The sequence below is a fragment of the Hordeum vulgare genome, chromosome 6H (assembly GCF_904849725.1).
Source record: "Hordeum vulgare subsp. vulgare chromosome 6H, MorexV3_pseudomolecules_assembly, whole genome shotgun sequence".
In the NCBI taxonomy this organism is placed as follows: Eukaryota; Viridiplantae; Streptophyta; class Magnoliopsida; order Poales; family Poaceae; genus Hordeum; species Hordeum vulgare.
The window spans coordinates 157931533-157955678 of NC_058523.1; the positions used below are offsets into that span (position 1 = coordinate 157931533).

At 48.0% G+C, this 24146-nt stretch overlaps 1 protein-coding gene across 1 annotated transcript; it reads left to right on the forward strand.

The window, feature by feature from the left end:
• The first annotated feature begins 1625 nt into the window (after nucleotides 1–1625).
• On the forward strand, nucleotides 1626–4030 carry LOC123401998 (protein LYK5). Its single transcript, XM_045095851.1, has one exon. The coding sequence runs from the start codon at nucleotides 1739–1741 to the stop codon at nucleotides 3782–3784; it is 2046 nt and encodes a 681-aa protein (XP_044951786.1). The 5' UTR covers nucleotides 1626–1738; the 3' UTR covers nucleotides 3785–4030.
• The last annotated feature ends 20116 nt before the right edge of the window (nucleotides 4031–24146 follow it).

Below are 24146 nucleotides of genomic sequence, written 5' to 3' on the forward strand. Positions count from 1 at the left end.
ACCTTCGTACGTCGACCTCACCGGAGACGACGACATGTAGGATGGTGGCTACTCAAGACGACTATGGCCTCACCGGCGACATGCCTTATCTAGTTTAATTTAAGTATTTTGAGGTTTAGTTTAATTAAGAACTGTGTTAAACTTGGCTACTTTGAACGTGTGGATCTTTTAATGTTTATATTTATGTTTTTATATTATTTACAATGTTTATTTGGGTTGTTTTGCACGTAAAAATAAAGTCCATACACGTACATTATTGAAGCGGTGGGTCGGTTGGGCGCACGAGTGGTCATACGATCACAAACGGACTAACGTGTTTATTTTCTTGTCCTAAAGGTACGAGTAGGAGCAAAAAGTTGACCTAAGGAACCGAGTAAGAGCATCTCCAACAACACGTCTAAATGAACGTGTATACACGTTTTAAACGACCAAAACCAAAAACTGACGTCCAACAGCTCGTCTAACAAGAAATGCAAACATACACATCCTCCAAATTAGCCTTGAAGATGTCCAGACCTAGACGGCATGAAGGCGTCGTCTAAAGCGCAACAGAAGCCACGATTCTCCATCCCGCCAAATCCGTCGCTCCCTCTCCCGCCAACTTGCTTGCTGTGAAGACGAGAAATACGTCGTTGCAAGGTCGTCGTTGCGCCACACCAAAGCATCCAGAGCCGAGGTACGTCTCCGGAGGGAGAGAGAGCGGTGAGAGGAGAGGATCCTACCGCTACCGCACTCGATCAAGCCATCGCCGCCGCTCCGTCTAGGCCGCCGCCACCGCTCCGTCTGGGCCGCCGCCGCCCCATGTGGGTCACCACCGCCGACGCGCCTAGGTCGATGTGGGGGGGGGGGGCGCTCGCTGCGGCGGTGGGGGTGGGGGGCGCCGCTCGCCGCGGGGTTGAGGGGTGCCGCTCCTACTGCTTGATGGCGCCGGTAGGTAGGGGGGGGGGATGTGCCGCGTTGCTACTGCTCCTCGATTGCGTCGACCTGGGACTCGGGGGATGCGTTGCGCCACTCCTACTGCTCGATGGATGCTTTGCGTGCTCGGTGTTGGGGGATTTTGACTCCCATGTCTACTGCCACTTTCTGAATTGGGGATTTTGACGCTCCTCTCATCGATGTTAAATATGTGTGTCTGGATGTGTAATTTTTGCAATAGGTTACTCTCATATTAAATTTTTGTTAAAATAATATTAAAATATAAAAAAGAGAATATGGACGTTCGTATATAGACATTCTGCTGTAAAACGAACATGTATATAGAAAAATCTTTTTAAACCATTGTCTATAAAACGTTTGTATATAGACATTCTGCTGTAAAACTGGACGTGTATATAAAAAATTCGTTGTCAACCATTGTTTATATAAATATATAAACATCCAAATATAAATAAGCTATTGGATATGCTCTAACCAATTGGTGTCATGATACCTGAGCTTCCGTAGAGTATTTGTTATGTTTTCCGTATTAACTAAGAGAAATGAAGGACTCAAAGGAGAGCGAAAGGTTTGACTCGTCGTCCTAGTTGACCTTCCTTGTTGTTCCAGCTGTGCACACCCCGCCCCTGCCGGGTGCCGGCCGCCACCCATGGAAAAACTAGAAGCAACGACCTTTGACTCCGTCCAACCATCGCACCACACATTACCCGACCGACCGAGCACGGCACACCACCACCCTGAGCCCCTCCCTCCCTGGCGTGCCCACTCATCCATCCCGTTTCCAACAACCGCAACCGAAGCAATGGCTACTCCGACGCGCTGGCGCGGGCTCGCCGCCGTCGGCAGGGCGGCGCTCGCCTTCCTAGTCCTCCTCGCCGTCGCCGCGCCTTGGTGCCCCGTCGCGCGCGGGCAGCAGGAGTACGAGGCCAATGCGCAGAACAACTGCTACGGCAACAACGGCAGCTCCGTGCTCGGCTACACCTGCAACGCCACCGCCGCGGTCCGCCCCTGCGCCTCCTACGTCGTCTTCCGCTCCTCCCCACCCTACGAATCTCCCATCACCATCTCCTACCTCCTCAACACCACCCCCGCCGCCCTCGCGGACGCCAACGCCGTGCCCACCGTCTCCTCGGTCGCCGCCTCCCGCCTCGTGCTCGCGCCCCTCAACTGCGGCTGCGCGCCCGGCGGCTACTACCAGCACAACGCGTCCTATACCCTCCAGTTCAGCAACGAGACCTACTTCATCACCGCCAACATCACCTACCAGGGCCTCACCACCTGCCAGGCCCTCATGGCGCAGAATCCCAACCACGATAGCCGCAATCTCGTCGTCGGGAACAACCTCACCGTGCCAATCCGCTGCGCGTGCCCCTCGCCGGCGCAGGCCGCTTCCGGGGTCAGGCACCTGCTCACCTACCTCGTCGCGTCGGGCGATACTATCGCCGACATCGCCACCCGCTTCCGCGTCGACGCCCAGGCGGTGCTCCGAGCCAACAGGCTCACCGACAGCGAGAACATATACCCCTTCACCACGCTGCTCATCCCGCTCAAGAGCGCGCCCACGCCGGACATGCTCGTATCGCCGGCGCCGCCGCCCGCACCGGTGCCACCGCAGGCCCAGCAGCCGCTGCCGACTGGGGGGTCGGGCAGCGGGAAGGGGGTTGCCATCGGGGTCGGTGTTGGTGTCGGCGTTCTGGCGCTGGCGGGCCTTCTTGGCCTAATGTTCTTATGTGTCCGGCGGCGCCGGCGACTGCGGCCCGGCGTTGGGGAAAACGGCCATCCGGGGAAGGTCGTTATCGACGTGCCCTCATCTGCCGACTACGACCCTCTTGCGTCGGGCAAGCATACGTCGTCGGCTACGACGACCTCCTCGTCTTCGTCGGCATTTGTGTCCAGCGACGCGCGCGCGGCGGTGGAGTCCCTGACCGTGTACAAGTACTCGGAACTCGAGAAGGCGACGGCAGGGTTCTCCGAAGACCGGAGGGTCAAGGACGCGTCCGTGTATCGCGCGGTGATCAACGGGGACACGGCGGCCGTGAAGCGGGTGGCCGGCGATGTGAGCGGCGAGGTGGGCATCCTGAAGCGCGTAAACCACTCAAGCCTCGTCCGCCTCTCCGGTCTCTGCGTCCACCACGGCGACACCTACCTCGTCTTCGAGTTCGCCGAGAACGGCGCGCTTAGCGACTGGCTACACGGCGGCGGCGCCACCCTCGTGTGGAAGCAGCGCGTGCAGGCGGCGTTTGACGTCGCCGACGGCCTCAATTACCTCCACCACTACAGCACCCCGCCGTGCGTGCACAAGAATCTCAAGAGCAGCAACGTCCTCCTCGACGCCGACCTCCGTGCCAAGGTGTCAAGCTTCGCGCTGGCGCGGTCGGTCCCCACGGGCGCCGAAGGCGGCGACGCGCAGCTCACCCGCCACGTCGTGGGCACCCAGGGGTACCTGGCCCCGGAGTACCTGGAGCACGGTCTCATAACGCCCAAGCTCGACGTTTTCGCCTTCGGCGTCATCCTCCTCGAGCTGCTGTCCGGGAAGGAGGCAACGTTCAACGGCGGCGACAAAAGGGGGGAGAAGCTGCTGTGGGAGTCCGCGGAGGGGCTGGTCGTCGACGGCGAGGACGCGCGCAGCAAGGTGCGGGCGTTCATGGACCCGCAGCTGAGCGGCGACTACCCTCTCGACCTCGCCGTCGCCGTGGCGTCGCTGGCACTGCGTTGCGTAGCGAGGGAGCCCAGAGGACGACCGTCCATGTACGAGGTGTTCGTGACGCTGTCGGCGGTGTACAACTCTACGCTGGATTGGGATCCATCGGATTACAGCAACTCCCGCTCTTCGATCGTCGGGAGATAGTAGGAGTACTAAGCATTATACGGAGTACTCCTACTTTGAATGCAAAGATGTCATTTTCGGTTATGGACAGATTATTTCGATTCGGATTGTGTTAGTTTTGCAGAGCAAAATCACTTCCATGTGTAATCTGTTGGTGTAGCGAGAGTAAATTTATGTAATGGGACTCGAGTCTTGTACGGTAGCTATGTAGATTCATGTGTACACGTTATTAACTTATGTTCGATTATTATAATGTGTTGTTGTTGACAGGAGAGCAATCAAATTAATTGATTAGGAGAATTGTCAAATAAATGATAAAAAAAAGATATGGTTCTATGTAATTTTTAATTTCATGATTAAATTTGTTTCATATGATTAGAGCATCTACATCCATGATTAGTAAATCCGGACGCGTGCGAGGGCACTTATCTGTGGCATCTTTAATTTCCTTCTTACAATCGGATATCTTAATTAGCATATCTCAAATTCAAATTCAAACAATCTTATGCAACTAGACTGGTCTTAAATTCTCCTTCTTACAATCGCACTTATCTGTGGCATCTTTAATTTCCTTCTTACAATCAGATATCTTAATTAGCATATCTCAAATTCAAATTCAAACAATCTTATGCAACTAGACTGGTCTTAAATTCTCCTTCTTACAACCGGACACCTTAATTAGCATACCTCAAATTCAAAAAATCTTGTGCAACTACGTAAAGCTACGCATACACATCGTTCGGCTACTACGTACAACACGACATTACACTATTAAATTTTGGCATGTTTGGCTATGGTGGAGAATATCATCTCTGACGCCATTGTGATCCTTCTCGTGGAAGTACCGATCAAAGAAGCAGTACTGATCGAGCCGGATCTGCTCTTCGTTGGAGCGGCCCTCACAGTCGCTGTCCTCATTTGGGAGTAGTCCGACCATTTCATAGACCGTTCGATTATGCTCTCGGACAAGGACACGCGTGTTCATCCGATGTAGCTTCTTCACAATGCGGGCACAAATGGCTTCCTCCTCTACAGCCGCATGCGTCGCCGCATGAGCGGCGGCCGCCGCCGCCATGTCGGGAATGAGTCGGGCCTCGGCGACCCTTATCCTCTCCTTCCCACGATGGGCACATCGGTCACGGTGGGACTCATACTTCGCCCAACCGGTGATGGGGAACGAGGGATTTGAAGGCCTCAGGTCCCGCGACGATCCAGCCCCGAAGGATCCAAGCGCCCGTTGAGCCGACACCGTGGAGTCGCGCCAGACAGATCATGTCGGCAGTCAGGCGCTGTCCTCCCGGGAGCATCGTAGGGCAATGCGGGTGGTCATTGCCTCCTCTAGCCCGAACGGGGTGACACCCCAGTCGATGGATCCGGACTGGTCGGAGTCAGATCCGCTGTGTGCCATACCGGGGAAGGCCGGAGTTCGCCAGCGGAGAGGTTGGGTGGCGAAGGGAAGTGGAGGGAAGGGAAGGGGAGTGGAGTGGCTAGGATTTGGCCTCGAAGCGGATCAGGAGGAATCTATGTGGGGTCGGGTTGGCTATCTCTTACCGCATATTTCTCCCTTAGTGGTTTTGGTGATTGATGACAATGCAATTGGCGGACTAACCATGTGCATTAACTATTTCAGGTTCTATGCCTTGGCACAAGACGGTGCGTACACCTCGATGATAACATGTGAAGACGGTTGCTTCTTCCGATTTCTCTATCGGTGGTTTGTAAGTTGTAGGACAACCGTACTATTAAGAGGGGATCCACATTGAAAAGGTATGTGTGGAATTGATAATCTACAAGTGTAGGGGATCATATGTAAGAGTGTCAAACCCAACAAGGAGCTAAAGGCAGAGTTAATATTCTCTCAAGTTCTATTGACCACCGATACAACTCTACACGCAACAATGTTCACTATACCAAGTACAAGAAATGGACTACTTTGCGGAAATAAAACTAGAAGTACTTAGTAGGTGCAATAGATAGTTTCGCAAGAATACAATGAACAAGTGAATAAAAGTTAGGGGCTGTTTAGATAAAGATTAATTAAGTTAGATGTTTAGTAGAAAGCTTTTTGTAACACAAAAGAAGGATTTATCCCTAGGCAATCGATAACTAGACCGGTAATCATAATTGTAGTTTTATATGAGGAAGACGCATGAGCTAACATACTTTCCGTACTTAGATCATATGGACTTATGATTGGAACTCTAGCAAGTGTCTACAACTACTAAAGATCACTAAGGGAAAACCCAATCATAGCATTAAGAACCAAGTCCCCTTTAGTCCCATACGTAAACAACCCCCTTACTCGGGTGTAAGGTTATGTCACTCTAGCTACCCACTAGAGGCGAATCATGAACATACCGCAAACCCTACATCGGGGATCCCACACGCTTGCACGACACAGTGGGTACCATAGGACAACACCAAGATGAAACATACAGACAAACCAATCATGATCATCTATCAATCCACATGACAAAAGAAATCTACTCAAACGACACAGGATAGTCATACGTCACTGGATAATAATATATAGCATTAAGAACCATGTTTAAGTAGAGATTACAATGGGCAAAAAAGAGGTTTTACACCGCTGCATAGAGGGGGATAGTTGGTGGTGACGGCGGCAAAGTTGTAGGTATAGATCGTCGTCAAGATGGTTGCCCAGGCGGCATTCCGACGCCATCGTGAAAGAGGGGGAGAGACCCCCTCCTTATTCTTCTTCCTTGGTCTCCCCCTAGATGGGAGGAGAGTTTCCCCTCTGGTCCATGACCACCATGGCTCCCGGAGGGCAGGAGCCCCTCCGTGATTGGATCTCTCTCTCTCTCTCTCTCTCTCTCTCTCTCTCTTCACCATTTCTTAAATATTCGGAGATTCGTAACTCCGGTTGGGCTAGAATTTGGAGGTGATTTTTATCGGGAAATTATCTTTCCTACATCAAAAGTAGGGCCCCAACCGACTTACATGGTCACCCTTTGGCCGAGCCCTGTTGGCCTTGGGCACCATGATGTGTTGATTATTCTTTCTAAAGTTCACATATATTCCAAAAAAATCTCCATATTTTTTTATCACAATTGGACTCCGTTGGATTTTTGGCAAAACATGGAGAAGCAATAGGAACTGGTACTGGGCACTGGATGAGTAAGTTAGTCCCAAAATTTTTATATAATGTTGCCAAAAGTATATGAAAGTTGTAGAGTATTAGCGTGAAACAATAAAAAATTATCAATACATCGGAGATATATCAGCATCCTCAAGCTTAATTCCTGCTCGTCCTCGAGTAGATAAATGATAAAAAGATAATTTTTGATGCGGTATGCTACCTAACATAATGTTGATCAAATGTTGAATCATGACATGAATATTATGATACAAGTGTTTCAAGGCAATAGTTATCGTCTCCATAAAGACATCAATACTGACGCATACCAACAGACAATCATGTCTTTCAGAATAACAATGCTAAAGAACGTTATCCCTACAAAATCACATAGCATGTCATGCTTATTCTTACTAGCATAATTTATAAATCATGAGCACCCCGGTTGAGGGAGTTGAGGATTCTGGGGTCCTCGGGTGGCCGGTTAGTCGATACCGGGTGGGCTCGTTGGGCCGCATTGTCGAAGACCGGGCCTTATGATGACCTCTATTCTGGAAGCAATATCCGAAGATTGGTGTGTACTTGAAGATTGGAAGTACTTGGTCGGCTCATCTACCCCTTGGCGGTAGTTGGTAACTTGTAAACCCTAGGGTCCCTCGTGTCTATATAAACTAGAGACCCTTATCCGTGTAGAGAAGGCTGAATCATCTTGGGTTTAGCATATAAGATCTTGAGGTAGATCTACTCTGTAATCATCTTCATCAATATAATCAAGGAGGACGTAGGGTATTACCTCCATAGGAGGGCCCGAACCTGGGTAAAACCATCATGTCCCCTTCTTCTTGCAACCCATCGAAGCTAGGTCCACAGTTCGTGACACCCTACCACAGTTCTGCCGGTTTTGACACCGACATTGGTGCTTTCATTCAGAGTTCTGTTGTTGGTTCACCAAAGATGTCAATGGCTCGTGTAATCATCAGCGACAGGATCAGCAACATGGACATTTTCGTCCCCGGACATGTCCTCTCGTTCGGCAGCAACACGCTACGTGCAGACTCGACTGGCCGCCTCGGCCATACTGGAGGTTTTGCCCCCGACCATCAAGCAAGGCTAGGGAATCTCGAATTCCCAACCAATGTGCGGGAATATCTAATCCTTGCAGAAATTCTGGTTTCGACCGATGAGACAAAGGCTCCGAGGCTTTAACTTCAGACTCAGCGTCTGACCAATTCTTCGGACCCCTCTCCCTCGAGGAGTTGGCCTTTAGATCAGCCTCAACTTTGCTGCCTAGATCTCAGCCAGCGGCCAGCGCCAAACACGCCTTCCTCGCGGATGCATCGGAGGTCAACTCCGAAAACCATCTAGAAACTTACCGAGACGAGCCCTTAGTGTTAAACGAGGTGCTCGGGCAGATCCAATCGTTGCACATCTCAGCCAGGCCGACCTGCTCACAATACGGCTTTGAGTCGAAATATGGGGACTTTTACGGCCCGCCCACCACCCACTTGGTAGACACCATCGAAGACCTAACCAATGCATTGGACTATGGCTCAGATGAGCTTGAGGGCATGGACAACGAGACCAAAGAACCAACCCCCACAAACACAGGGCGATCGACTGCAATCACCTCGTACGATGTCTACAGGGTTGACACACCCGGCAATAATGGAGAAATCACCCCCCTGCCAGACGATAAATATGGGGAGACGTCAAAGCGCCGAAAGTAGCATAAGCGTGCCAAGGCAAGCAAAGGAAAGAATTCCGCTCAGGGTAATGGGGAAAATAAAGCCCTAGAAGACCGCGACCACCCCGAGGATGCATATCACCCTCAAGAGGATCCGGACAAGCCCGAGAAGCAGAGCGACCCCGACGACGCCTTTAAGACGGACGACGATAACTACCTCCCTCCCATCGATGATGATATGGACGACGAGGTCTTCGTGGTCTCCGAATACGTCGGAGATCAAGAGGAACTTCGGGAGGTTCTCTTGGCCACCGCACGAAGCCTCAAATTAAAGGAACGACAACTTAAGGCCGAACAAGATACCATAAACAATAGGTGGACCAAGGTATTAGCTGTCGAAGAACCATACGAGCAAGAGTGGCCGGATCAAAGAAAGAGCTACCCATGCCACCGCCTACTCCCACAATTCGATGATGACGCCTTAGAGCCCACATCTCCAAAGCGTTCGGATTATGAAAAACCTGACCGCCCACCTCGAGGGCGCGATAGAGCGGCTCTTGAAGTCGATTACAACCCCGGACCTCCCCGGATAAAGGGGAAGGATAAAGCATGCCCCCGGGGCGGACACGACCCGTAGTTAATCTCGAACAACAGGACCCATAACAGGTCTATCTACGGTTACTGGAAATACTCCCCCCTTAGACGGGAAGGAGAAACACCTCTGGACCCCTACTACAACAGGGACGGGGACTCATACCGGACTCAACCCAAAGACGTGCCGCACACCCACTCTGCTTCACAGACGAAGTAATGCAGCACCAATTTCCAGAGGGATTCAAACCTGTCAACATAGAACAGTACGGCAAGACAACTGATCTTGTCGTGTGGATTGAAGACTTCCTTCTTCAGATTCATATGGCAAGAGGAGATGATCTCCACGCCATTAAATACTTACCACTCAAGTTAAAAGGGTCGGCTCGACACTGGTTAAACAACTTGCCTGAGGACTCGATCGGGAGTTGGGAAGAGCTCGAGGACGCCTTCCTATCCAACTTCCAAGGGACCTATGTTCAGCCCCCAGATTCTTCCGACCTAAGCAACGTCGTATTTTTAATTACGGGAATTGGCTAGACAATTCTGGAACCGGTTCTTGACAAAGAAAAATCAACTCATGGACTGTCCGGACACCGAAGCAATAGCCTCTTTTAGGAAAAACAACCGGGAAGAGTGGTTGGCTCGCCAACTCGGATAGGACAGACTGAGGACCATGTCTGCCCTCACTACCCTCATGACACGCTTCTGCGCGGGTGAGGATAACTAGCTAGCTAGACGTAGTCATAACTCGGAGGACCCTGGAACCTCTAACGTTCGGGACGTAAATGGCAAGCCGAGGAAAAATAAGAACAAGCGCCGCCTCCATAATGGTGATGTCGAAGACACGACAGTATATGCCGGATTCCGCACCTTCAATCCGGGAGAGCAAAATAAACCCTTTAAAGGGAACAAGGATGGGCCAACCCAATGGAAAAAAATCATGGAACGACCCTATCAAATCCAGGACACCAAGACAAGCCAACTAATCACACCAACAATAACTATTGGGTTTTCAAGAAGGCAAGCAAGGTGGCTGCCAAAGACCACGGCAGAAGCCCTCGAAGCGAAGATGACGAGGATCCCTGTGGCCCAAAGAATGGCGGCCAAAAACAGTTCCCTCTTGAGGTAAAAATGGTTAACATGATCTACGCAACCCACATACCCAAGAAGGAGGGGAGGCGAGCCCTCCGGGAAGTCTACGTTGTAGAGCCCGTAGCTCCAAAGTATGATCCATGGTCGGCTTTCTCGATCGCTTTCGATTGCAGGGATCATCTGACCAGTATCCGTCACGTAGTATCGATCGCTTTCTAGATCCCATCATAGATTGATACCACCTCACCAGAGTCCTCATGGACGGAGCAAGTTGCCTTAATCTGATTTACGCAGATACGATGAAAAATATGGGTATTGATCCATCCAGAATAAAACCAAGCAACACTACCTTTGAAGGAGCGATTCCGGGTGTCGAAGGCCGCTGCTCGGGCACCATAACTTCGGAAGTAGTGTTCGAGTCGCCCGACAACTTCTGTAGCGAAGATTTGTTCTTCGACATTGTCCCCTTCCCCAGCGGGTACCATGCACTGCTCGGTCGCACCGCCTTCGCCCGATTCAACGATGTGCCTCACTATTCCTATCTAAAGTTCAAGGCCCGGGCCCCGAGGAGTCATCACCACCAACGGCAATACAGAACGCTCTCTTAGGACCGAAGGACACACGTCCGCTCTTGCAGTCGAATGCAAGCACGACAGCTAAGCGCCAAGCTACAAGCCGATCAAGTTGCGACAAGCAGGTAAGCGAGCCCGAGCTCAATCAGGCCCCTGGAGTCTTCCCTGGGTATGTGTACATAGGGGTACGCCCTTGACTCCGTAACAGAAGACCTTCCCTTGCGACGGCACCAGAAGAATGCTGCTAGCACTCTCCGGCAATTGAAACTAGAAGAATGTTGTTGACGGCCCACCAGCGCGTGGGATCGTAGCAGTTTTCGAGGGTAGAGTATTCGACCCAAATTTGTTGATTCGCCAGACAGGAGGTGAGAGGATACTCTCGAGTATTAGCAGCTGAATTTATCAGATTCAACCACACCTGAAAGATTAGTATATGCAAGCAAAGTAGTAACAGCAAAGAAGTATGATAACAACGGTGTCAGAAACGATCTGTTGACACGACAGACTATTTCTAACGATTGTATCAATGGCGCCAAGTTGCCCGTTGACGGAAATTGTCTATTCCCTCAACGACCAGCAATCAAGATTGTAGCAGGTAGAAGCAGTGTAACGAGTAATAGCGGCGGCAAGGAACAACAGTAGTGACAACAGTAGCAAGTAGCAACAGTAGCAAGCGACAGTAGTAGCAATAGTAGCAGCAGAGCAAGACAAGTAACAACAGCAAAGCAAGACAAGTAACAGTAGCAGAGCAAGACAAGTAACAGCAGCAGAGCAAGACAAGTAACAACAGCAGTAGGACAAACTCGTAGGCAATGGGTCGGTGATTTGTTTGGATGATATTCATCATGCAATAGTCATAGCACGGAGAGATATGTGGCTAGCTCCCGTTCGTCAATGTGATGTAGGCATGCATTCCGTGTGTCGTCATACGTGCTTAGGGAAAAGAACTTGCATGACATCTATTGTCCATCCCTCCCGTGGTAGCGGGGTCCAAAAGGAAACTACGGGATATTAAGGTTCTCCTTTTAATAACGAACCGGACCAACGCATTAGCACTTGGTGAACACATGAACTCCTCAAACTATGGTCATCACCGGGAGTGGTTCCGGTTATTGTCACTCCGGGGTTGCCGGATCATAACACATAGTAGGTAACTACAACTTGCAAGATCGGATCTAAAACACACATACATTGGTGACAACGTAATAATTTTAGATATGAAATCATGGCACTCGGGCCCTAGTGACAAGCATTAAGCATGGCAAATTAGTAGCAACATCAATCTCGGAACATAGTGGATACTAGGGATCAATCCCCATCAAAACTAACTCGATTACATGATAGATCTCATCCTACTCATCACCGCCCAACGAGCCTACGAATAGATTACTCACGAACTGTTGGAATTATGCCCTAGAGGCAATAATAAATATAGTTATTATTATAATTCCTGTATCAAGATAATCGTTTATTATCCATGCTATAATTATATTGAATGAAGACTCATTTACATGTGTGGATACATAGACAAAACACCGTCCCTAGCAAGCCTCTAGTTGGCTAGCCAGTTGATCAAAGATAGTCAGTGTCTTCTGATTATGAACAAGGTGTTGTTGCTTGATAACTGGATCACGTCATTAGGAGAATCACGTGATGGACTAGACCCAAACTAATAGACGTAGCATGTTGATCGTGTCATTTTGTTGCTACTGTATTCTGCGTGTCAAGTATTTATTCCTATGTCCATGAGATCATATAACTCACTGACACCGGAGGAATGCTTTGTGTGTATCAAACGTCGCAACGTAACTGGGTGACTATAAAGATGCTCTATAGGTATCTCCGAAGGTGTTAGTTGAGTTAGTATGGATCAAGACTGGGATTTGTCACTCCGTGTGACGGAGAGGTATCTCGGGGCCCACTCGGTAATACAACATCACACACAAGCCTTGCAAGCAATGTAGCTTAGTGTAAGTTACGGGATCTTGTATTACGGAACGAGTAAAGAGACTTGCCGGTAAACGGGATTGAAATAGGTATGCGGATACTAACGATCGAATCTCGGGCCAGTAACATACCGAAGGACAAAGGGAATGACATACGGGATTATATGAGTCCTTGGCACTGAGGTTCAAACGATAAGATCTTCGTAGAATATGTAGTATCCAATATGGGCATCCAGGTCCCGCTATTGGATATTGACCGAGGAGTCTCTCGGGTCATGTCTACATAGTTCTCGAACCCGCAGGGTCTGCACACTTAAGGTTCGACGTTGTTTTATGCGTATTTGAGTTATATGGTTGGTTACCGAATGTTGTTCGGAGTCCCGGATGAGATCACGGACGTCACGAGGGTTTCCGAGATGGTCCGGAAATGAAGATTGATATATAGGATGACCTCATTTGATTACCGGAAGGTTTTCGGAGTTACCGGGAATGTACCGGGAATGACGAATGGGTTCCGGGAGTTCACCGGGGGGGGGGGGGGGCAACCCACCCCGGGGAAGCCCATAGGCCTTGAGGGTGGCGCACCAGCCCTTAGTGGGCTGGTGGGACAGCCCAAAAGGGCCCTATGCGCCTAGGAAAGAAAATCAAAGAGAAAAAAAAGAGGAGGTGGGAAGGGAAGGAAGGACTCCCACCCACCAAACCAAGTCCAACTCGGTTTGGGGGGGAGCCTTCCCCCCTTGGCTCGGCCGACCCCCTTGGGGCTCCTTGAGCCCCAAGGCAAGGTCCCCTCCCTCCCACCTATATATACGGAGGTTTTAGGGCTGATTTGAGACGACTTTTCCACGGCAGCCCGACCACATACCTCCACAGTTTTCCCTCTAGATCGCGTTTCTGCGGAGCTCGGGCGGAGCCCTGCTGAGACAAGTTCATCACCAACCTCTGGATCACGCTGCCGGAGAACTATTCTACCTCTCCGTCTCTCTTGCTGGATCAAGAAGGCCGAGATCATCGTCGAGCTGTACGTGTCCTGAACGCGGAGGTGCCGTCCGTTCGGTACTAGATCGTGGGACTGATCGCGGGATTGTTCCCGGGGCGGATCGAGGGACGTGAGGATGTTCCACTACATCAACCGCGTTCACTAACGCTTCTGCTGTACGATCTACAAGGGTACGTAGATCACTCATCCCCTCTCGTAGATGGACATCACCATGATAGGTCTTCGTGCGCGTAGGAAAATTTTTGTTTCCCATGCGACGTTCTCCAACAGTGGCATCATGAGCTAGGTTCATGCGTAGATGTCTTCTCGAGTAGAACACAAAAGTTTTTGTGGGCGATGATGTGCGTTTTGCTGCCCTCCTTAGTCTTTTCATGATTCCGCGGTATTGTTGGATTGAAGCGGCTTGGACCGACATTACTCGTACGCTTACGAGAGACTGGTTTCATCGCTACGAGTAACCCCGTTGCTCAAAGATGACTGGCAAGTGTCAGTTTCTCCAACTTTAGTTGAATCGGATTTGACCGAGGAGGTCCTTGGATGAGGTTAAATAGCAACTCATATATCTCCATTGTGGTGTTTGCGTAAGTAAGATGCGATCCTACTAGATACCCGTGGTCACCACGTAAAACATGCAACAACAAAATTAGAGGACGTCTAACTTGTTTTTGCAGGGTATGCTTGTGATGTGATATGGCCAACGATGTGATGTGATATATTGGATGTATGAGATGATCATGTTGTAATAGATAATATCGACTTGCACGTCGATGGTACGGCAACCGGCAGGAGCCATAGGGTTGTCTTTATACTAATGTTTGTGCTTGCAGATGCGTTTACTATTTTGCTAGGATGTAGCTTTAGTAGTAATAGCATGAGTAGCACGACAACCTCGATGGCAACACGTTGATGGAGATCATGGCGTGGCGCCGGTGACAAGATGATCGTGCCGGTGCTTTCGTAATGGAGATCAAGAAGCACGTGATGATGGCCATATCATGTCACTTATGAATTGCATGTGATGTTAATCCTTTTATGCACCTTATTTTTCTTAGAACGACGGTAGCATTATGAGGTGATCTCTCACTAAAATTTCAAGACGAAATTGTGTTCTCCCCGACTGTGCACCGTTGCTACAGTTCGTCGTTTCGGGACACCACATGATGATCGGGTGTGATAGACTCAACGTTCACATACAACGGGTGCAAAACAGTTGCGCACGCGGAACACTCGGGTTAAGCTTGACGAGCCTAGCATGTGCAGACATGGCCTCGGAACACATGAGACCGAAAGGTCGATCATGAATCATATAGATGATATGATTAGCATAGGGATGCTTACCACTGAAACTATACTCAACTCACGTGATGATCGGACTTGAGCTAGTGTAAGTGTATCATGAACCACTCAAATGACTAAGAGAGATGTACTTTTTGAGTGGGAGTTTAGCGTATAATTTTGATTAAAGTTAAACTCTAAATTATCTTGAACATAGTCTAAGTCCACTTTGAATATATTTGTGTTGTAGATCACGGCTCACACGACAGTCACCCTGAATTTTAATACGTTCCTAGAGCAAGCTAAGTTGAAAGATGATGGAAGCAACTTTGTAGACTGGGCTCGTAATCTTAAGCTAATCTTACAAGCTGGGAAGAAGGATTATGTCCTTAATGCTGCGCTAGGAGATGAACCACCCGCTATGGCTGATCAGGATGTTAAGAACGCTTGGTTAGCACGTAAGGAGGACTACTCAGTAGTTCAATGTGCAGTCTTGTATGGCTTAGAACCGGGACTTCAACGTCGCTTTGAGCGTCATGGAGCATTTGAGATGTTCCAGGAGTTGAAGTTTATCTTTCAGAAGAACGCCCGGATCGAGAGGTATGAGACCTCCGATAAATTCTATGCTTGCAAGATGGAGGAAAACTCGTCTGTCAGTGAAGATGTGCTCAAAATGTCCGGGTACTCAAACCGTCTAGCTGAGCTGGGGATTGAACTCCCGCAAGAGGCTATCACTGATAGAATCCTTCAATCACTGCCGCCAAGCTATAAAGACTTTGTGTTGAACTACAACATGCAAGGGATGAACAAGTCTCCCGGCGAGTTGTTTGCGATGCTGAAAGTCGCAGAGTCTGAACTCCGTAAAGAGCATCAAGTGTTGATGGTGAATAAGACCACTAGTTTCAAGAGAAACGGCAAAGGCAAGAAGGGTAATTCAAAGAAGAGCGGCAAGCCTGTTGCCAATCCGACGAAGAAACCCAAAGCTGGGCCTAAGCCTGAAACGGAGTGTTACTATTGCAAGGGTATGGGTCACTGGAAGCGCAATTGCCCCAAGTATCTGGCAGATAAGAAGGCGGCCAAAGAAAAATCAGGTATATTTGATATACAAGTTATTGATGTGTATTTAACCGGCTCTCGTAGTAGTGCCTGGGTATTCGATACCGGTTCTGTTGCTCATATTTGCAACTCGAAATAGGAACTGCGGAATAGACGAAGGCTGGCAAAAGATGAAGTGACGATGCGCGTAGGAAATGGTTCCAAGGTTGATGCAATCGCCGTCGGCATAGTTTCACTTCAGTTACCATCAGGATTAGTGATGAACTTAAAACATTGTTATTTAGTGCCTGCGTTGAGCATGAACATTATATCTGGATCTTGTTTATTGCGAGACGGTTACTCTTTTAAGTCAGAGAATAATGGTTGTTCTATTTCTATGAGTAACATCTTTTATGGTCATGCACCCAATGTGAGAGGATTGTTCATATTGAATCTTGATAGCAATACACACATACATAACGTTGAGACCAAAAGAGTTAGAGTTAACAATGATAGTGCCATATTTTTGTGGCACTGCCGCTTAGGTCATATTGGTGTAAAGCGCATGAAGAAACTCCATGCTAATGGACTTTTGGAGTCACTTGACTTTGATTCACTTGACACGTGTGAACCATGCCTCATGGGCAAGATGACTAAGACTCCGTTCTCCGGAACAATGGAGCATGCAAGTGACTTGTTGGAAATCATACATACCGATGTGTGTGGTCCGATGAGCGTGGAGGCACGCGGCGGATATCGTTATTTTCTCACCTTCACTGACGATTTGAGTAGATATGGTTATGTCTACTTGATGAAGCACAAGTCTGAAATATTTGAAAAGTTCAAGCAATTTCAGAGTGAAGTTGAAAATCATCATAACAAGAATATCAAATTCCTACGGTCTGATCGTGGGGGTGAATATCTAAGTTTCGAGTTTGGTACTCACTTAAGACAATGTGGAATTGTTTCACAGTTAACACCGCCTGGAACACCACAGCGTAATGGTGTGTCCGAACGTCGTAATCGTACTTTATTAAGAGATGGTGCGATCTATGATGTCTCTTACCGATTTGCCATTATTGTTTTGGGGTTATGCATTAGAAACAGCTGCATTCACTTTAAATAGGGCACCAGCAAAATCCGTTGAGACGACACCATACGAACTGTGGTATGGCAAAAGGCCAAAGTTGTCGTTTCTTAAAGTTTGGGGATGTGATGCTTATGTCAAAAAGCTTCAGCCTGAAAAGCTGGAACCCAAAGCGGAAAAGTGCGTCTTCATAGGTTACCCAAAAGAGACAGTTGGGTACACCTTCTATCTCAAATCCGAGGGCAAAGTGTTTGTTGCTAAAAATGGAGCTTTTCCCGAGAAGGAGTTTCTCTCGAGAGAATTGAGTGGGAGGAAGATATAACTTGACGAGGTTGTGGAACCTCTCATCCCTCTGGATGGTGGCGCAGGACAAGGGGAAACCTCTGTCGTTGCGATGCCGGTTGAGGAGGAAGTTAATGATGATGATCATGAAACTCCGGTTCAAGTTTCTATCAAACCACGCAGGTCGACGAGACCACGTGCTGCTCCAGAGTGGTACGGTAATACCGTCTTGTCAATCATGTTGTTGGACAACAATGAACCTGCAAATTATGAAGAAGCAATGGTGGGCCCGGATTCCAACAAATGGCTAGAAGCCATGAAGTCCGAGATAGGATCCATGTATGAGAACAAAGTGTGGACTTTGGAGGTACTGCCTGAGGGCCGCAAGGCTATTCAGAACAAATGGATCTTTAAGAGGAAGACGGACGCTGACGACAATGTGACCGTTTATAAAGCTCGACTTGTGGCAAAGGGTTTTTCGCAAGTTCAAGGAGTTGACTATGATGAGACATTCTCACCCGTAGCGATGCTTAAGTCCGTCAGAATCATGTTAGCAATAGATGCATTTTTAGATTATGAAATCTGGCAGATGGATGTCAAAACGGCGTTCCTTAACGGTTTCCTTAAGGAAGAATTGTATATGATGCAACCCGAAGGTTTTGTCGGTCCTAAGAATGCTAACAAGGTGTGCAAGCTCCAGCGATCCATTTATGGACTGGTGCAAGCATCTCGGAGTTGGAACAAGCGCTTTGATGAAGTGATCAAAGCATTTGGGTTTATACAAGTGGTTGGAGAATCTTGTATTTACAAGAAAGTGAGTGGGAGCTCTGTGGCGTTTCTAATATTATATGTGGATGACATATTGCTGATTGGAAACAACGTAGAGTTTTTGGAGAGCATAAAGGATTACTTGAATAAAAGTTTCTCTATGAAGGACCTAGGAGAAGCTGCTTACATTCTAGGCATTAAGATCTATAGGGATAGATCAAAACGCCTGATAGGACTTTCACAAAGCACATACCTTGATAAAGTTTTGAAGAGGTTCAAAATGGAACAGTCCAAGAAAGGGTTCTTGCCAGTTTTACAAGGTACGAGATTGAGTAAGACTCAGTGCCCAGCAACTGATGAAGATAGAGAGCATATGCGCTCCGTCCCCTATGCTTCAGCCATAGGTTCTATCATGTATGCAATGATGTGCACTAGACCGGATGTTAGCCTGGCCATAAGTATGGCAGGTAGATTCTAGAGTAATCTAGGAGTGGATCACTGGACAGTGGTCAAGAATATCCTGAAGTACCTGAAAAGGACTAAGGAGATGTTTCTCGTGTATGGAGGTGACGAAGAGCTCGCCGTAAAAGGTTACGTCGATGCAAGCTTTGACACAGATCCGGACGACTCTAAGTCGCAAACCGGATACGTATTTATTCTTAATGGGGGTGCGGTAAGCTGGTGCAGTTCCAAGCAAAGCGTCGTAGCAGATTCTACATGTGAAGCGGAGTACATGGCTGCCTCGGAGGCGGCTAAGGAGGGTGTCTGGATGAAGCAGTTCATGACGGATCTTGGAGTGGTGCCAAGCGCACTGAATCCAATAACCTTGTTCTGTGACAACACGGGTGCCATTGCCTTAGCAAAGGAACCACGGTTTCACAAGAAGACCAGACACATCAAACGACGCTTCAACCTCATCCGCGACTACGTCGAGGGAGAGGACGTAAATATATGCAAAGTGCACATAGATCTGAATGTAGCAGACCCGCTGACTAAACCTCTTCCACGACCAAAGCATGATCAACACCAGAACTGTATGGTTGTTAGATTTATTACAATGTAATTCGCATGATGATGTGAGGGCTAGATTATTGACTCTAGTGCAAGTGGGAGACTGTTGGAATTATGCCCTAGAGGCAATAATAAGTATAGTTATTATTATAATTCCTCTATCAAGATAATCGTTTATTATCCATGCTATAATTGTATTGAATGAAGACTCATTTACATGTGTGGATACATAGACAAAACACCGTCCCTAGCAAGCCTCTAGTTGGCTATCCAGTTGATCAAAGATAGTAAGTGTCTTCTGATTATGAACAAGGTGTTGTTGCTTGATAACTGGATCACGTCATTAGGAGAATCACGTGATGGACTAGACCCAAACTAATAGACGTAGCCTATTGATCGTGTCATTTTGTTGCTACTGTTTTCTGCGTGTCAAGTATTTATTCCTATGACCATGAGATCATATAACTCACTGACACCGGAGGAATGCTTTGTGTGTATCAAACATCGCAACGTAACTGGGTGACTATAAAGATGCTCTACAGGTATCTCCGAAGGTGTTAGTTGAGTTAGTATGGATCAAGACTGGGATTTGTCACTCCGTGTGACGGAGAGGTATCTCGGGGCCCACTCGGTAATACAACATCACACACAAGCCTTGCAAGCAATGTAGCTTAGTGTAAGTTACGGGATCTTGTATTACGGAACGAGTAAAGAGACTTGCCGGTAAACGAGATTGACATAGGTATGCGGATACTAACGATCGAATCTCGGGCAAGTAACATACCGAAGGACAAAGGGAATGACATACGGGATTATATGAATCCTTGGCACTGAGGTTCAAACGATAAGATATTCGTAGAATATGTAGGATCCAATATGGGCATCCAGGTCCCGCTATTGGATATTGACCGAGGAGTCTCTCGGGTCATGTCTACATAGTTCTCGAACCCGCAGGATCTGCACACTTAAGGTTCGACGTTGTTTTATGCGTATTTGAGTTATATGGTTGGTTACCGAATGTTGTTCAGAGTCCCGGATGAGATCACGGACAACACGAGGGTTTCCGGAATGGTCCGGAAACGAAGATTGATATATAGGATGACCTCATTTGATTTCCGGAAGGTTTTCGGAGTTACCAGGAATGTACCGGGAATGACGAATGGGTTCCGGGAGTTCACCGGGCGGGGGGGGGGGGGGGGCAACCCACCCCGGGGAAGCCCATAGGCCTTGAGGGTGGCGCACCAGCCCTTAGTGGGCTTGTGGGACAGCCCAAAAGGGCCCTATGCGCCTAGGAAAGAAAATCAAAGAGAAAAAAAAGAGGAGGTGGGAAGGGAAGGAAGGACTCCCACCCACCAAACCAAGTCCAACTCGGTTTCGGGGGGGGGGGGAGCCTTCCCCCCTTGGCTCGGCCGACCCCCTTGGGGCTCCTTGAGCCCCAAGGCAAGGTCCCCCCCTCCCACCTATATATACGGAGGTTTTAGGGCTGATTTGAGACGACTTTTCCACGGCAGCCCGACCACATACCTCCACGATTTTTCCTCTAGATCGCGTTTCTACGGAGCTAGGGCGGAGCCCTGCTGAGACAAGGTCATCACCAACTTCCGGAGCGCCGTCACGCTGCCGGAGAACTCTTCTACCTCTCCGTCTCTCTTGCTGGATCAAGAAGGCCGAGATCATTGTCGAGCTGTACGTGTGCTGAACGCGGAGGTGCCGTCCGTTCGGTACTAGATCGTGGGACTGATCGCGGGATTGTTCGCGGGGCGGATCGAGGGGCGTGAGGACGTTCCACTACATCAACTGCGTTCACTAGCGTTTCTGCTGTACGATCTACAAGGGTACGTAGATCACTCATCCCCTCTCATAGATGGACATCACCATGATAGGTCTTCGTGCGCGTAGGAAAATTTTTGTTTCCCATGCGACGTTCTCCAACACGAACGACGAAGAGCTTCATGGAATTGGAGAGGGAAGAAGGTTGATGATGACGATGGTGATTATTTCCCCTCTCCGGAGCCCAAAACGGACTCCAGATCTACCCTCCAGATGAAGAACAGGATGTGGCGGCGCCTCCGTATCGCAAACGCGACGAAATATTCTCTTTTTATTTTTTCTGGGACGAAAGTGAACTTATAGAGCTGAGATTGGGGGCGGCAGAGCCATGTGGGCCCCACAAGCTTGCCCACCGCCACCAGGGGGGTGGCGGAGGCAGGGCTTGTGGCCCACTGGCCCACCCACTCAGGTGGATCTTGGCGCAGATATTTTTCATATTTTCCAAAAATGCTCCCCGTAAATTTTCAGGACGTTTGGAGAACTTTGATTTCTGCATAAAAACAACACCAAGGCAATTCTGCTGAAAACAGCGTCAGTCCAGGTTAGTTCCATTCAAATCATGCAAATTAGAGTCCAAAACAAGGGCAAAAGAGTTTGGAAAAGTAGATACGATGGAGACGTATCAACACCCCCAAGCTTAAAACCTTGCTTGTCCTCAAGCAACTCAGTTGACAAACTGAGAGAGAAAGAAAAACTTTGACAATCTCTGTTTGGTCTTATTGTTGCAACTATGTCTAACTCATAACCAGAATTTCAGCAAGATCACAAGTTAACCACATAAGCAAGTGACACAAAGGTCTCACGGTAAACTAATATCAATGGCATAATTAGCTAACGAGCAAATAATAATGAGTTTCAAATACCAACACTTCAATCAAACACAAGCATGAAGCAATATGAATATGTGGTATCTCGCTAGCTCTTTCTGAGACCGCAAAACATAAATGCAGAGCACTTTCAAAGATCAAGGGCTGACTAAACATTGTAATTCATAGCAACGAAGATCCAGTCACAGTCACACTCAATATCAATCAAAAGCAAAGCATAAAAATGACAGAGGTGCTCTCTAATTGGTGCTTGTGAAAGAAGAGGATGACTCAACAGGAAAATAATTAGACAGGCCCTTCGCAGAGGGAAGCATTGATTTGCAGACGTGCCAGAGCTCAAGCTTTGAAAACAGAGATAATAATTTTGGGTGGCATGCTTTCATTGTCAACGCAATGACCAAGAGTTCTCAATATCTTCCATGCTACTCATGCTATAGGAGGTTCCCAAACAGAAAAGTAAAGTTTTAACCCCCCCACCACCAATCAATCACACTCCACGGCTAGCCGAATCCTCGGGTACCGTCCATACTAACATCAATCCAGGGGGAGTCTTGTTTTACAGTTATGTTTTCGATTTAAGCGTGGAACTGGGCAATCCAATTACCGACCCTTTTCTCGTGAATGACAGTGAATAAACACATGTCGAGGATAACACTCCTAGCATGGAAGATACCAATAGCCCCCTGTCGCCACGTGAGCGGTTCAGGCATGCAAAACAGATTATTTCTTGAAGGTTTAGAGAGTGGCACATGCAAATTTACTTGGAATGGCAGGTAGATACCGCAAATAGGTAGGTATGGTGGACTCTCATGGAAATTTTTTTGGGTTTATCGAAGTGGATGCACAAGCAGTATTCCGCTTAGTACAAGTGAAGGCTAGCAAAAGATTGGGAAGCGACCAACTAGAGAGCGAGAACAGTCATCAAGATGCAATGAGTTTTACTAACATTGAATGCAAGCATGAACAGGATATAAATCACCATGAACACGAACATCATAGAGGCTATGTTGATTTTGTTTCAACTACATGCATGAACATGCGCCAAGTCAAGCCACTTGAAACATTCAAAGGAGAATACCATCCTATCATACTACATCATAGTCATCTCAACATTCATGTGGGCATCCAAGACAAACCATTATAAGCTCCTAGCTAAGTAAGCATGGCATAAGCAACTATGATCTCTAAGTTGTCATTGCAAACATGTTTCTCTCACAACAAAGCTGAGTCAGGCATGATGAGCTAGTCATATTTACAAAAACAAAATAGATCGAGTTCATACCAGCTTTTCCAGGCTCAGTCACTTCATCATATATCGTCATTATTGCCTTTCACTTGCACGACCGAACAATGTGAACAATAATAAGCGTGCTCATGCATTGGACTACGCTGGAATTTGCAGGAAAACACAAAGGAGAAGACAAAGTAATGTGGCTCTTTGAAAGCTAAACAGGTATGCATGCAAGAGCCACTAAACATTGTAACCAATATCTTCAACCTTGACCCAAAGAGAAAGAAAACTATTTACACGGGAAAGCTCCCAACAAGCAAAAGAAGAAAGAAAAATCTTTTTGGGTTTTCTCAAAAGGACACAAAACAAGAAAACAAGAAAACGAAAATAAACTAGCATGGATAATACAGTGGCAAAGTGTAAACACCGGCTAACAAAGTGAAAGCATAAGCATGAATGTAAAGTCGGTGAGAACACGTACTCCCTCAAGCTTAGGCTTTTGGCCTAGCTTGGTCTACTCCCATGGATGGTCCTGGCGAAACCCAAAATCATAATCGGTGTTATACGGGAGTGCTGCAGCCACTGCCTGAATAGCTGCCTCACGAAGTCGAGCAACCGTCGCCTCCCTCTCATACTCCTCTGCCTCTCCTATGGTTATGTAGTATCTTCGTTTTACCTGAAAGTTAAAGAAAGCAGGAGTAGGAAGGGTAATATGGAAAACATGGTGCCGGTTAAATATCAAGCGGTATAGGAGGGATCCTTGATCTCTCTCAAGGAACTGGTAGCGTGTTAGAGCGACACGATCAAGGTAGGCTGTATGGAGAGGAGGGTCTTCTGGACGGATGGATACTCCAAGAAAATTTGCTAAGCGTGTAACATAAACTCCACCAAAGAAATTCCCCTCACTGGCATTTTTATTCAGCCTCCTTGCTATTATAGCTCCCATATTGAAGCTCTTGTCACCTGTTACTGCGCTCTTAAGGATACTAAGTTCAGAAGCGCATAGGTGACAATGTGCACCCTTGCCGTTAATGCACCTACCTATGAAGAGGGCA

Coding starts and splice junctions, on each gene's coding strand:
- LOC123401998 (XM_045095851.1), top strand. CDS start 1,739: ATGGCTACTCCGACGCGCTGGCGCGGGCTCGCCGCCGTCGGCAGGGCG.